This window comes from Prinia subflava, chromosome 2 (assembly GCF_021018805.1).
Source record: "Prinia subflava isolate CZ2003 ecotype Zambia chromosome 2, Cam_Psub_1.2, whole genome shotgun sequence".
In the NCBI taxonomy this organism is placed as follows: domain Eukaryota; kingdom Metazoa; phylum Chordata; class Aves; order Passeriformes; family Cisticolidae; genus Prinia; species Prinia subflava.
This window is the reverse complement of record NC_086248.1, coordinates 18,510,288-18,525,108: the sequence shown is the minus strand read 5'-3', so window position 1 is coordinate 18,525,108 and position 14,821 is coordinate 18,510,288. Positions and strand designations below refer to the sequence as shown.

Here is a 14,821-nt window from a genome sequence, read left to right as displayed (position 1 = left end):
TTTCTTAATAGTTTGAGATAATAAATGCTTAGCACATATCACTGAAAGTTGGTTAGCAATGAGTTAGTTACTTTTAAAAGTGTTCTCTTCATATTTGGGGATCTATCTTGATAATAGTTGTGGCAACATCACAGGTCATCAGTTCCTTAGATTATAAATTCCCCACAAATAACATGTCAGTATATAAGCCTGGGAGTCACGAGAGCAATCATGTGCTATATCCACTCTAAGAGATATGAAGTATTGTGAAAAGAGTGCTCCTAAAATCACTTTTCTGTTCTTGATGTCTGTATGTAGTTGCAACTCTGACTTAGGCATAATCTGGAAAATATGACTAATAACCCAAAAAAGACACTTTCTGATTCAGGTAGAAAAGTCATGCCCATATTATGGGCTGGCTACTTTATTGCTTTCTCTTTTGATTACAGGTGGTGTGGTAATGTTATGTGACATTTTTTCTTTTTAACGACAATTCAACAATTTTAAAACATTGAAAAAAATTGAGAAGCAAATGGAACACCTTTTTTTTTTTTTTTTTTTTTGAGGGGGTGGTTTTTTATTCTTCTTGTGATTTTTTTTATTGTTGTTCGTTGTTTTTACCCAAACAACCTCCTATGGCTCCAAATCTGGTTCCTCTAGAGCAGTCCTTTAACCATTAAACTAACTCCTCTTTCTTTGTTCTCTGTAAAAAACCTCACACTTCCTTCTGTTCAAAGGCCTGACCTCAAGAGCCAGGACAGAAGGATCCTTGCCAGTCTTTTTCTTCATCGTTTTGGTATGACTCTGGCTTGAGAATTAACATGATGCTTGCACCCATTCAGGCTAGTGGAAAAACAAAAGTAATATGTTGTTTCCTAAGTAACACTGCTTGTCCAGGATGCACACCTACCACGAATTTTTTCAGTGAAAGGAGTGTGACTGTGGTGCTGTCTATAGAAATGAGATGCCTGCATGTTAGTGTGAGAAGAAAAAACCTTCTGGATCAGAGGATGCTGGTACCTGCAGCCTGCAAATCTCAAACATTCTGGCAGGTAGAAAGCCCTGAGCAGCACAGCTTAGATAAACTAGCAGCACTTCCTGGAAATACATAAATTGGTTTTCTATTACAAATTTGGCCAACTACAGACTTGGTAATTTTGTGGATCCTTGTCTTCAACTTCATTACCAAAGATCTACTTGTAGTTGTGCTCTAGAATTTTGTGCTTATTTTCTGATTTATATGTTGTGAAATGCTTCTCGTGAAAATCTCAGATGTAGAAATTTAATGGTGGAAAACTTCTCTCATCTCTAACTGACTGGCAAATGTACTAAAACAAAGGTGGGCCAGGTGCAAGATGACACTTTGTGTTAAAAATACCTGGAAGGTTTTGAAGGTGGGGATGAAAAGCGCCACAGGTATGATGTCACATCAAATTATCTGGTATTATGCAAAGCTATATTGCAATGTAGTCAATAGGTAAATTGTTCCTGACTCTTCACCAGGTAATTCTAAATTTCCTTTTTGTTTAAAAAATAGGGTTGTTGGTATAATCTCATTACCCTATTTCTCAGACCAGTCAATAAATTTTTGTATTTCTGTGAGTTTCTGTTTTTCTAGAGGTCTAGAGCAACATCATAAGAACGTGCTCTGGTGTAAGAGGAATGAAATTCAATTCCTGCTTACAAAAGAGATCAGTTTAACCCACAGTATACCTAAAAAAAAAAAAAAAATGCATCTAACAAATCTAAACTAACCATGACTGCTCTATTGCAGTTCTACCAAGCTCTCCACTTGACCAATTTCTAAATCTGATTGACTTCTTTAATTTTTAAAGAACAATCAACAATTACACTAGACAGAAAAAGCTACGTGTTTTCTCTGTTTTATAGTTTTGATTAAATGCTGAAATTTTAAATAACTTGTTCCACTTTCAGTCAATGCACTTTAACTGTTCAGTCCTTCCTCCTACTTCCTTTTAATAACTTAAGTGGAAGCCGCAAGCCTGACTGCTAAGGTTGGAAGTTAACACAGCAGTCAGAATTTATTTGCATTCCTTCTAAAATGGTATTTGTTTTATAACTCTGACTCAGTTTCTGAGTCTGTCCTTTTCGGTGATCTCTTTAGGTCTCACAAGCCTAGCAATGCCAGGCCATGTCAGTTCTGAGAATGTCAGTATTTCCAAGGAACACCTAGATGCTGCAGAGACAGTACTGCAGCTAAGAAAGTAGTACACTTGCCTTGCCAGAAGCACTGAAACAAATTCACCATTGTGGAAGGGACAGAAGAACTGTAAAGCTGATAATTCCTTATGTCACATGGAATTAAAAAGAAGAGCTAAGTGACTCTGTTTTATGAACTAGAAATGTTAATTCCAAAGCCTCAATCAAAATAAAGTCATGCAATTGTGTCACAATCATTCCAACATTTTCAGAGAGAAAAAAAAATCTGTTGTTTTTTTTTTTCTTTCTATCCCAAGTCCTGTACCCTATAAATGTAGGCTGGTAAAAAAGTTGCTACAACCAGTCTTGTTCACCAGTGTGGCGTTAGGAACGTATTACAACATTATAAGTAATATGACCTTTGGTGTCATTTGAAATCAAGTACTTAACACTGCAAAATGGACTGAGGCTACTGAGTTACATTTGTAAAATGTTTTAAAATTAACAGCTGAAAAAGCTTTATGAACATAAAATACAGTTACCCTGGTAAACTGTCTGCACTAAGCCATCCATCTCGCTGGGGCTTTGTATCTTCTACATCCTTTTGAAAAGTATAAGATATATAGAGAATTTTATGAGAAATAAGTTTCAAAACCAGGGGGTTTTGTGTGGTAGTTACTGACATGCAAACATCCCGAAGACTCATGTCATAGAAAATGAATCACATATGTCATGATGTATGATATATCCTCTTGTCTGAAATGAGTTTGCTTGCCCCCTTCTTCTGAAGTGGTATACATGGTTAGTAAGAATCAACAAACTATTAATCCTCATTCATCATTCTAGAAGAAACCATGCCCAAGCAAGGTTCTATATTAAATGTAAGCAATTCTAGTACATTTTTCTTACTGTCCTCTCAAATACTAAATAACAAGAAAACATTTGGTAATTTTTGTAAAAACGAGCTTTTGATATAAAAAGGATGGTCTACAGCAAGAGGCACTAGAGTAGAATTCAGAGGCGTGACTCAACTTCTGTCAGGGATGCAAATTTCTTGTGTGGTAGCAGAGTCACGAACTCCTGGTTTATCAAGGGAGCGTTACAGCTCTGTTTCTATGCATAGCTGCACAGTGAAGTTCTGACATCCAAGTGAGGTATGTTTGCTCCTCTTCTAATACCTAGGGACATGTAGGCACTTAAAACACAGCAGAATTTAGACACTGTAATTCAGGCTGGTAGAAGGTATTTTCTGTACAAGGGGATTTCCACTCTTGGAATTAATCACTGTAAGCTTTTTTTTTTTTTTTTTCCCTCACAGAAGCAGAGATTAACTCAATCTTTTGACTTGGAGATGGTCAGGGGAGAAATCATAATCCCAGTCTTAGCCATTATCTAATCTAGAACACACAGAAATGTGTGAGCAACTTATGTTTAATATCATCTTTTGCCAGGGGTAACTGAAGCTTTGTTTTACACTTCTCAGAAGACTGCCTGCTCATGAGATTTCATAATACTCAAGGTTTAGAGTGCACACTTCTCTAATACTTCATGCGAAACAAAACACTGACATCTTCTTTACTACCAGTACTTTACTACCAGTGAAGGATTCACTCAATTCTTCTCAAAAATGACTGTCTGTTTCCTATATGAAGTGCTAATGCTGAGACTGAAAATGGAGTCCTTCAGTCTCCTTCTGTCTCCAATTGACTGCTCAAAGTTATAGAACTATATCCTTTGCTCTCCTTTTGAATACAGATGAAGAAAAAAGAATGCAAGCATCCTGACATCTTAACTTCTTTATAGTATAGAATGCAAGCTCCCAGAAGATGGGAGTAAAATCTCCAACCAAATCTGGATGGAGCTCTAACCCTATTGACAAAGAAGAAAACAGTGGGAGAGTGGCATGCTTGTACAGATCACAAATTGAGGGGCTTTTGAAAGCACCTGCTACACTGAAATAAGCAGATGAGAGATTAAAGACAACCTATCTATGCTATTTACTTAGTATGGCATGAAGGTGCCCAAATAAATGTTTTCACAGTTTTGATGAGGATCTGCTGCGGGAACTGGAGTTGCAGAGGCTGGAGGGAAGGAGGATGAAGAGAAACCTTATTGGTCTCTACAACTACCTGGAAGCAGGTTGTAGTCAGGTGGAGGTTGGTCTCCTCTAAGTAACAAGTGATGAGAGAGAAGAGCTTTAAATTGTGCCAGGGGAGTTTAAGGCTGGATACTCAGAAAAAATTCTTCAGTGAAAGGATTATCAAGCATTGGAACAGGATGCCCAGGGAACTGTTTGAGTCATCATCTCTATTGATACTTAAAAGATGTCTAGATGTAGCACTTGGGGACATGGTTTAGAGATGTCCTGGGCATTGCTGAGTTAATGATTGTACTCTATGATCTCAAAGGTCTTTTTCTAACCTTGACAATTCTATGACTTGATTTGGACAAGCCTAATGTTAAAAGCATGGTTCTACTGTGACTTCAGAGTTGGACACAAAACAAGAGAACACGGATGAGAGTCCACCCTTTGGACTTAAGGCAGAAATTGAATGCATGCCAACTTCTATCTCTAGCCCTTTTTTCTGAACATGCATTCCCCATTCATCAAGTACAGGTAAGATTTTTTCCTGGAGACATTAAGAGGGTTAAAAACAGCAGCAGGTGTATATCTGGTGAACTTCCACAAGAATCAGCTCAACAGAAAGCGTTCATCCACTACTTGTTCATCCAATTCAGTGGCCTGCTCACTACTTTAGATAAAAAATTTGATGGTAGAGAAATCTGCCCCAGTCCCAGGGAACTGAAGGCAAAAAGCCTTTTTGTTAAATGACTGGTATTGGCATTTAAAGCCAATCATATCTCAGTATACTTTATAGTAATTCAGTTTTTATCATAATTCATGGATTTGAGACACAGACACAGACCTAACTTCAATCACAGGAATATTTTCTCTTAGGCATTCTACACTCTTCCATGGATACTTACAGCATAAGACTACTAGTTATTGCAAATAACAAAAGGACATTAGGTTCTGCAATCCCTTTTCATGTTACCAGTAAGCTTTAAGACTTTCTTGGGAAGGTGACTCAGCTGAACAGCCAGAAAACCAACTTTGCAGGTCCAGTCACCTGGTTAAAGTTATCACTGTTTACAGTGTCCTAGGCTGCAGAGTTCTGAGGATGTTTTCAGGAGCTATCTATCCCCTGAGCACTTTTAATTCTGTGGATGTATTTATTTAGATTTATTATTGCCAAAGACACCCAGGACTACCTCTCCTTTCCCTGTCCTGAGCTGACATCACTAGAAGCAGTACTTCATATCAGCCACTAATAAGAAGTGATGTCTTTGAAAGGGCTGTCTCAACTTATTGAAAAACCTCAGCAGAAGTCTTTACAGACACATCATGGCGTATTTTTAGGACTCCTTCATATTTGAGTTGGTTTCTTATGTTCTTCATATTCTTTTGCTAGCTCAGGTAATACCTAGGGTGCTTGAGCTCATAAAATATGAGTATTTGGAAAGAAAAGATAACTATAATTTTATTTATTTATTACAGATATGATTTCTCCTGCCTCCTTTTTGATGATCCTAGCAGAGTTCAGATTGTTTTCACTGAGGTGGAGAAAAAAGAGCAGGGAAATGTTGTTCTAATAGCATGGGTGTCACCTACAGATAGAACTTTTTCAAAGTCACATGTTATTTGTGTTCGTGTGGACACTGGAGCAAGGAGTAAGATGGGGTTCCCTGTCCATCCAGCTGCCAGTATTCACCAGTAAATTCTCCTGTCTCTAATGCTCTGACTTAGGATACTGCAGTGCACAGGCCATTTTTCAGCACAGAGTAGCTATTGCTGCTGCTCAGAACTGCTGGAAGGAGGATGTAGGCAGCTCCATAGTACCCTCAAGCCAGTGCACTACCTTGCTTGTGGCTTTTCTGGTTTAGTCTTAAGGTTACAAACTGTCACTGCATTTTCACTAAAATACACATTAATAAAAAAATTTGTTAAATATCTCCAGCTTTTCAAACTTCAGAATCAATATTTTTAGAGAAATACTGTAGAAATAATTGACAAATTATGACATCAAATAACTAGACTAGATTCTAAATATAAAATTGTCTTATCATGACAAATGTGTTAATTTTGCTCTAGGATCCAGAAAAATGTTTTGATCAAAAAGGCACTGAATTGTAAAGTTAGACTTTCTCTGACATCAATGACGATTCAACAGATCTTTATTTAAATATCAGATAAATATCAGAGCCAGACTTCTCTCTTTTTACTACATTTGTAATAATCCCCAATGCATTCTTCTGTCTTTACACCTCATGATGACTAAAATTTGCTTGCTGTTTACAAATGGGGAAACAGAGGCACAGTGAGATGAAATGTCTTGCCTACCATGTGCGAATCAATTCTGTAGATACTCCTTTCCACTATGAAAAGCACAAGTTATTCAACCTCAAACGATTTATTTCTCTCCTAAGAGAACACAATGTACTCAGCAAACCTACCAAGCCAACCAAATAAATTTCCCATAGGCAAAGGGAAAATATGTATACCTACTTCCACAATCTTGTTGGGGAAATTATCTCCCCAGTATTACTGGATTTGTTCTTTTGTTTTGTTTTGTTTTTTAAATTTTCTTTCTGATACTTTTGTCATGGTCTTCATTTATTTTGCGGCTGACAAGGACAGACAGACCTGTTCACAGAAAACCCCATGGCTGCAAGTGGACTGCTGCGTGAGAAATCTGCTCAGCACCTTCCATTTGAAATAAAAGGAGCGTATCATTTCAGCAACACACACGCCAGGCACCCACTGCAGAAGGCACATCCTAAGTCCGCTCTTTGCTGCTGCTGCCCAGTTAGGCAAACACTCCCCGTGCTCCTGCCTCTGATTTACTTTCTTTCCCCTGCCCTTACAAGGCTGGTACTCCTAGTACTTGCAGGCCCTGCAGTAGCTACTCCCAGCCCAGATGGGGGTAGCAGTAACTGAGCCGTGGTTCCTTCGTGTGGTCACCTCTAGGCAATGGCCACTAGCATGCACAGCCTCACACCAGTTGCTGGTGTATATTTGCTCGATGGTTTAGACCCAGCTTTGTACCTTTCTAATCATTAATCAACAATCAGACAAAGGATTTATTGCTGAATCCAGACAGCAGCCAATACAGAGCTCTAATACATTATAGATTCTCTGTCAGCACAATTATTTATTGTTTGCAGTGTTCTGTTTGAAAATCCCTATGCTCTTGCACTTATTTATTTACTTGCTTACTTATATCCCTTTAGCTGGATTCAACAAAGCAATGAAGCTTCATCTATTAACATTTTTACTAACCCTGAATGGTGAATTACTTCATATAAAATATATTTATAATACTATTCTTAATAATATTATTTGTATTTGCCACACCTTAACAAGGTCTTTAGCAAATATGCTGTTAAAGAAAATAGAATTAAATTTCACAGCCAGTGTCAGAGTATTTCCTCAGGTAACTATCCAGTGAATCATTTTATCATTAAAAACACTATAATAAAGGTTGACTATCAGCTGAGAGATAAAGGAATATACATTTCTCTATACTTCCAGCATCCTGTGGGATTTTTCACAGTATCACAAAAGCAAGCACAGTAAGGACCTCCCTGTTCTGTGGTCAGGCTTCAGCACAAAAGCATCAATGGACCTCTGGTTCTGCACAGCGTGCAGCCATGCTGTGCTATCAAATTAATGTTAAAATATGTATGCCCTAGCTTCTGATTTATATCTTTGACAAATATTAAAAAGGATAGGCATGCCATAAAGTTTATGGATAGGGTGATGGCATGCACAATGATGTCTCATAAAGAATAAAGGGGGAAAAGTTATTTATTTTTGTGATTCAAGAACTAAAATACAGATAGACTGGCTGCGTGCACAGAATTTTTCATAAATATCCCACAGTGCACTCTGTTGTACAGCAGCCATACATTAATTAGAGCATTCAGCAGACACTGCAATGTGTTACACTCACCCAAGTGAATCTTCATTTTTCACATGCAGGGCCTTACTAATTAAAATCAGCTTTGCAATTAAATGTGGAAAATTGTGTTAAACTTTGAAGCGTGGTTTAGAAAAAATGTATTTATTTTTAGGGTATTTTATTTTGATGTAAATGAATTCTCCATCAAAGTGAGACCAGTAAAAGGAAGGTATGAGGATTTCTCTTTTTTGTATTATAGATGCTCCTCTCGGTTGCAAGTTGCAATGCTCCACTATCTCTCTGCCAGTACCTGGCCCTGTTCCAATGCTTTTAGTGAGTGCTATCTGTCAAGGCATGAATAATACAGCCCCTAGGCTGTCGGCAGAATCCAAATGAGGCATACATCAGGAAGCAAGCACTCGACTTTAGCTCCCAGAACATGCTCCTGTGAAGACAGGCAATTATTCACCCACGGCTGCAGCCATGGCAATCAAACTGGTGGGTGAAAAGGTATATGAAATGAAAAAATTTGAATAAGAAATATGGCACAACAAGGCACAGAAATTCAATAATTTTCTAATAGCAGAGAGAGATTTGAGTCTTTTAATTTTGAAGTTTGGGAGCCTGAATTATTTCACTCACTCTGTTAGAAAAGGTAGACTAAAATACAGTATATAATGTCAAGGCAATACAGTGGTACTTGTTTGGGTTTTTTCCTAATCAAAACAGCAATGCTCAATTCTAAGGTATTTATAAATTCAAATTGCTATATGAAGTGACCACCTCGTGCCTAAAAATTAAAAGATAGTCAAAATAATTCTATCTGTATAATGTAATAAACCAGAAACAGCCTAGTAAAGCAGTAAAGAACTGGTAGTGTAATGAAATTTGGTGGAAAATTAAAATGCAATGTATTCTATAAAGTTAGGGACAATTCATACATTACAGATACACACATCATTTTATGCTTTCTCTTTGGTTTTGAGACTAACCTTTGTTTTGCAAGACACTGTATCAGTAATTAATTGAATCCTTTACAAATAAAATATGACCTGAAGAAAAGGCATGAAAAATTCACTGGCAGATGAAATGTTGGTTTATTTCATCTGAATTCTTATTTTCAGCAAATAGAAATTAATGATATAGTAATAGCTATATCAGTATTTCCATTTTAAATATGAAGGGTTTATCATTTGGTCTTAACATTCTTCACTGAAATTTTATGCATATTTTTTCAGACCACAATTGGTTTGTTTTAATTTCTATACAATGGCTGTATCTGTTTTCAAATATATACTGTTGTGTGCTCTAAAAGAATCCTAAATGAATATACATAGTGCCATGCTACAACCTTAAGATTTTTTAAGTCTCTTGTTTGTTAGAATATTATGTCAGAATATATGTTATATGTTAGAATATTATTTGTTAGAATATTATGTTAGAAACATGGGGTAGTTGGCAAGTGAGTAATCCATTACAGAATCTAATTGCTTTTGTTACTTGAGAAAAAAGAAACTATTTTGTTAAGAAGCTTTTAAATAAGCCACTGTATCCCATCAGTATTTCTTAATGGAATCTAGTTAGGATTTTTATGATGTGTCTACATACCTACTTACATGGCAAGTCATTGGCACCTATTTGGTATATGACATTGTTTTAAAAAGATGCTGAATGGAGCCCAACAAAGTAAAGTGCAATATTTCTGAAACCATCGTTCACATCTACTCAGGAAGTAACACAGGCCAGTTTGCACTCAATTACTTTACAGTAACTATGGGATTTGCACCTGCAGAACAGACCAGAAACTGGACTCTTACATCTATATTTGTATACATAGAATGTGATTCCGGTTGCCTCTAAAATTGATAATGAAACTGGCAAAGATTATTCCAATTGCAGTGAAAGAACACTTGAATCTGTGCTTTTCTTCAGATGCTTAGTCAAAAGGCATCCTGAAAACACAGTTGTGGGAACATGCTCCTGATCTGGTTAGAGTCACTGCTATACACACAGATGGATTATTCCCAACTAAAAGTATGCAAAGATCTGGACCAAGTTTATTATTCAAAGTTAATTCACAGTACTGAAGGTTTAAGAGCAGTGTTCATTGTTATGTTGCTATGCACAATGGGACAGCTTCCAAGGGACTAAAAAAACTGCATCAGAGGCAGGGCCCAGGGAGATGCTCTGGTTTTCACTCCTAAGATTTGAATTCTTCTCTTGTCTTCACCACTACCTGAATATGTTTATGGCTTTTTGTTTGTTTGTTCATTTCTGTGTATTCAGATCTTTCACCACCTTTGTTTTCTTTTTATTTTTCAGTTCAGTTGACTTCAGGTGCTTTGAAACATAACAGCTACTGAAGTTCTATCTGTGTAAACTCTAACCTTGAGGCATTGCCTCATGCTGTGTGTCATGGACATCACTAGAGGGTCCATGTCAGCTTCAGGTTTCCAGGTATTACTAAATTACAAAAAACCCAAAAAGGAGTCTGCTCTAGTTAAGGCAGGAACACCATCCAACTCTGGGTAATTCTTCTCAGTGCCCAAACTGGGATGTTAATCCTTCTGACCTTTCCATGCAGCCACTGGAGAGAGGTGCTTTTACCACGTCAGTTTTAGAGGTCTCAGCATTCTGCCCCAAAATGCCCTTTAGAGAAACTTGTCCTTCTAAGCTGTCTGTTAGCACGTCCAGCCAACAAGCCCACATCAGGCACTGAACTTAAGACCCAGGAGGAAGCTACCAACCAAGTAATGCAAGGTTTTGCTTTCCTTCCAACTAAGATTTGACACAAAGGAAAACATCAAGGAGATGGAAATGACACAACAGCTCTTACCACTGTTACCCTATCTAATTCCAGTCTTGTGTTTTCATACACCTCAAAGGAAACATCAATGGCATGGAAAGTCTGCTTGCTTCCTTAGTAAACCTACATTGAAACTCTTTCATAATTAAAAACTCAACTGAGGCAGAAAACCTGTGATAAAACTCTCCTTTAACTTCTATATAGTATTTTATCAGCTGAACAACCCCTGAGTCTATCAGAAAATGTGTAAGGATCTGTTTATTTCAGTTCAAGCTTAATGTACTACCTGAAGATGGTTTTCACTGTCACAAAGATAAAATTACAATAATAAATAAAAAACAAATAAAACAACAAGCAAACAAAAAAACAGCAACAAGAAAAACAAACAAAAAAACCCCAACACTCTGAATTCCAGAGACTTCAAGACATTTTAGAAGAAACAGAATTCTGGAGAGCTCTGACTACATCTAGTGGAAGGAAATGCATTTCATTCCTAATAATGAGCTGGTATGATACCGTGAATGAAAAGGTCTTAACCTCATTAAAATGCTCTGTAGGTCTAAACGGAACTGAGTTAGGCATCAGCTGAGACAGGCAATTCCCTGAACGCATAAAATTTTTAAGACAGTGTTGGTTAGATTGGAACACCTTGGAAGAAATGTTTGAGGGTCTTTCCCACTTATATAGCAAAATAGAAAAAAAGGAAAATTCCTTCAAATTCTTTCAAAAAGGTAAATTTAGTAGGTGTTGGTTGTGAATAAACAGTACTGCTCTTCTAGAAAACAGAAATTTTAGATAAATGTACATTGTAAACATCAACAAAGAACTCTGTGTTTTTACATTAAATAGGACATATATTGGTTAAATATATTTTGATTAGTGGATTGGCAATCATGGTGACAAGAAAACATAAAAGCCCAACAAATTCTTTAGTAGAAAAAAAAAGAATTTTTGATGTATTTCCAATTTTTATTCTTATCGCATCTGCCGAAAATTTCGTTTAATTAACAGCTCTGAGATTCAGTCTGTTCATGTACTGACATACCAGAATCATGTCAGGAAAGCAAAATATGGAATTAACATCTCAAAACTGCATGTAATCTTTCCAAACCTCACATTTATTGCTTCTTCCTTCCACAAAAGGGTGATCTTACACAAACACAGACACTAACTCTCCAACAAAGTTAGAGCAATTCAGAAGAAAACTTGGGATTTTTCAAGCTAAAAAGTTTCTTTCTGTATGTTTTAAAATTTTAGCTTTTGATATCTGCATAGAAATTCCATGAAGTGTAAAGAAATATATGTAGCTACAATCTTGTAACTAGCAGGGACATTATAATATCACTCAACTGTTGAGAGGTCATTTCTAAGGGAGAAGAAGGATTTAGTGCCATTCTTTAATTACTTGTGAGGTTTGTATTTCCATAAAGGAAACAAAAGGAAACCATGGTTTGAAATGGGAAGTCACAAGTGAATTTAAAAATGATTATTTTGGATACTTTTCCTAAATCAGTGCTCCAATCTAACCAAAGCCTTCAAATAGCCACTAAAATGTTACTGCTCTTATGAGTGAAGAAAAGATTAGGAAAATAAATGTGAATAATTATTTTCTGGTTTATATGTAATTCAATATAATTCTAATATCACTGTTCTTGGTCTAATTTTGAACGTGTTTTCTGGACTTGTCCCTAAGCCTCATTCACTGATAAGGAAAAAGGCATATGACTGGAGTGAGTGGCACTGTTCAGTTTCTTTTCCTATTTCAAATAAAGGCCTTAATCCCAAATGCATAATTTCAATTCAATTCCTAGACCCCATATGCCCATTTCATGCAGTAATCAGATTTGGTGTGAAATATGTACTCTTATAAACACAAGTGCTTTATAAGCTGAAAAATCAAGAATGAAAAAAAAAATCTTTGGAGTTTCAGGATAATTTAACACTGGTTTGAACACTTCTCTCAATTCAGAAAAGAAATGGCCTAAACATCAACCATTTTATCTCCTACAATGGGCTGCTGTACAAAATATGTCAAATGAAGTGGACAGCAATGAGACAAAAATACATGTATTCTGGAGATGTTAAATTTTCAAAATATTGCACACAAAATTCATGGACAAATCGTTCAAGAAAGAAATTACGTTTATACAGACATACAACACTACTATACACGGACCTTGTGGACACAAAAATGTAAAGACTGAGGTCTAAATTAATTTGAAGCATATGCAGTAGGTGTAACATATGCTACATTATATACTATTAACCATAAATACCTGGACATTTTTTTAAAGGAGATGTCTCCACATTTCATAGTCTAGAAACTGAAGTAAGGGTATTTATAATACGGTATAACATTTGAACCCTGAAGTCCTATTATCGTTGATTTGCCTTAAGCTTTGACCTTTGAATCCTACCTGATCATTGAACTTTAAATGCTCAGAAGCTCTTTTTCTTTCAGTTATGAAACACATTAAATAACATGAACATGTGTGCCCACATGTAAGTAGGGCCAAATCTTAATTTGCAACACGCAAGCAAGAGAACTGTATGCAAAAATTGAGAGAAGATTGACAATGAAAGGAAGTCTCCTCAGCAAAAATGTTAAATTTTGTGACATTCAGAAAGAAAAAATAGCCCTGACTCTAAATGGCTTCTAGAATATCTAACTGCTAATTTTTAACATTATTTGGTTTATCAAGGTCATGCCAGACAACTTGTTTACTAAATCTGTTCACTAAATTATGAAAAATTACGGATATTACCTTCTGTGTCTTGCATATTTGCCACTAACATGACCACTGCCATCACAGCCAGGCGTGGGACAGCTGCAAAAGAGAGAATTAATATGTAGGTGCTGGTGTGCTGCAGAAAGATTATACTAAAAGCAGGCAGGCAGTAGGTATTACAGAGATGGAGGGCAACAAAGACAGAAAGAGAAATCAAATAACTGAAGGGAAAAAAAAAAAAAGACGGGATGCTTTTTATTAGCAAGTCTCAAGGGAATTAATTTCATCAGTGCAGCAGGGCATGAGCAAACCACCAATGAACTTGAAAGTGCATTATACCCATTAAAAGGCATGAATTTTCTAAATTGCTAATGGGGATACATTTTACACTCAGAGCACTAACCTGAACAGCTCTTGTATGGCTGGTTCCACGGGAACTGCAGAGAGATGGAAAACATATAAAAATTTATCATCTATTACAAGTACCCCTCTTCTACAGAAAATTACCAGAAAGGTTGTGTAAAAGCAGGGTCAGAATGAACCGTGCAAAGAGATTCTGGAGGATGAAGGTCACCCTGAGCAGGGGCCTTGAGTGATTTACTGAAGCAAGAGACATACCTCGAACACCTTTGGAGCGTGTGCGATGGCGCTTCTCGTCTGCATCCACCTCCATCTGGGAATAGATTAGCAGGCAGTCAATGTTCTTATCCTGCATGCACAGACTATCAATGCACAGACTGATACAGTCTCTCACACGATTTATTGACACTATTTTAATTCCATTTTATCCTGGAAGGGAAAGTTCTCCTTACAGGGGATTTTCAGGATCTTTGTGTTTATTTAAAAACAGAAAACACAATAATTTCTGCTTTAAACCATCAGTTTCTGTGCCCTGCTTTCATAGCAAATTGTGTGCAACTAAGTGCCTGTTCCCCTTTTCAGGGGGATACTTCTGACATAAACCCTTCATTACTCCCACATATTCCAAAACAAGGATACAATAGATTTCTATACAATTTAAAACTAAAGTCAAGGGGTCACACACACAAAGGGCTGTTTTCTAACCAAACCCTTAACAGTGGGAAAGAGAGGAAGGAATAATGACTGAAAAGGAGATGAAGATTCACCATTAGACCTTCAAATATTTAATGTTATTTAATATGGCATTACAATCTTTGCCAGCA

At 36.7% G+C, this 14,821-nt stretch overlaps 1 protein-coding gene across 4 annotated transcripts in view; it reads right to left on the bottom strand.

Annotated features, from left to right (window-relative positions):
* The window catches only part of MYT1L (myelin transcription factor 1 like), a 128,874-nt gene extending 114,564 nt beyond the window's left edge, over nt 1-14,310 (bottom strand). For all 4 annotated transcript variants that reach the window (XM_063389265.1, XM_063389270.1, XM_063389254.1 and 1 more), the window contains exons 1-3: nt 14,256-14,310; nt 14,041-14,074; nt 13,674-13,736 (exon numbers count right to left, since the gene is read on the bottom strand). In XM_063389265.1, coding sequence (XP_063245335.1) covers nt 13,674-13,736; nt 14,041-14,074; nt 14,256-14,310 — 152 coding nt within the window. The remainder of the gene's footprint in view (nt 1-13,673; nt 13,737-14,040; nt 14,075-14,255) is intronic.
* Nucleotides 14,311-14,821: the final 511 nt, after the last annotated feature.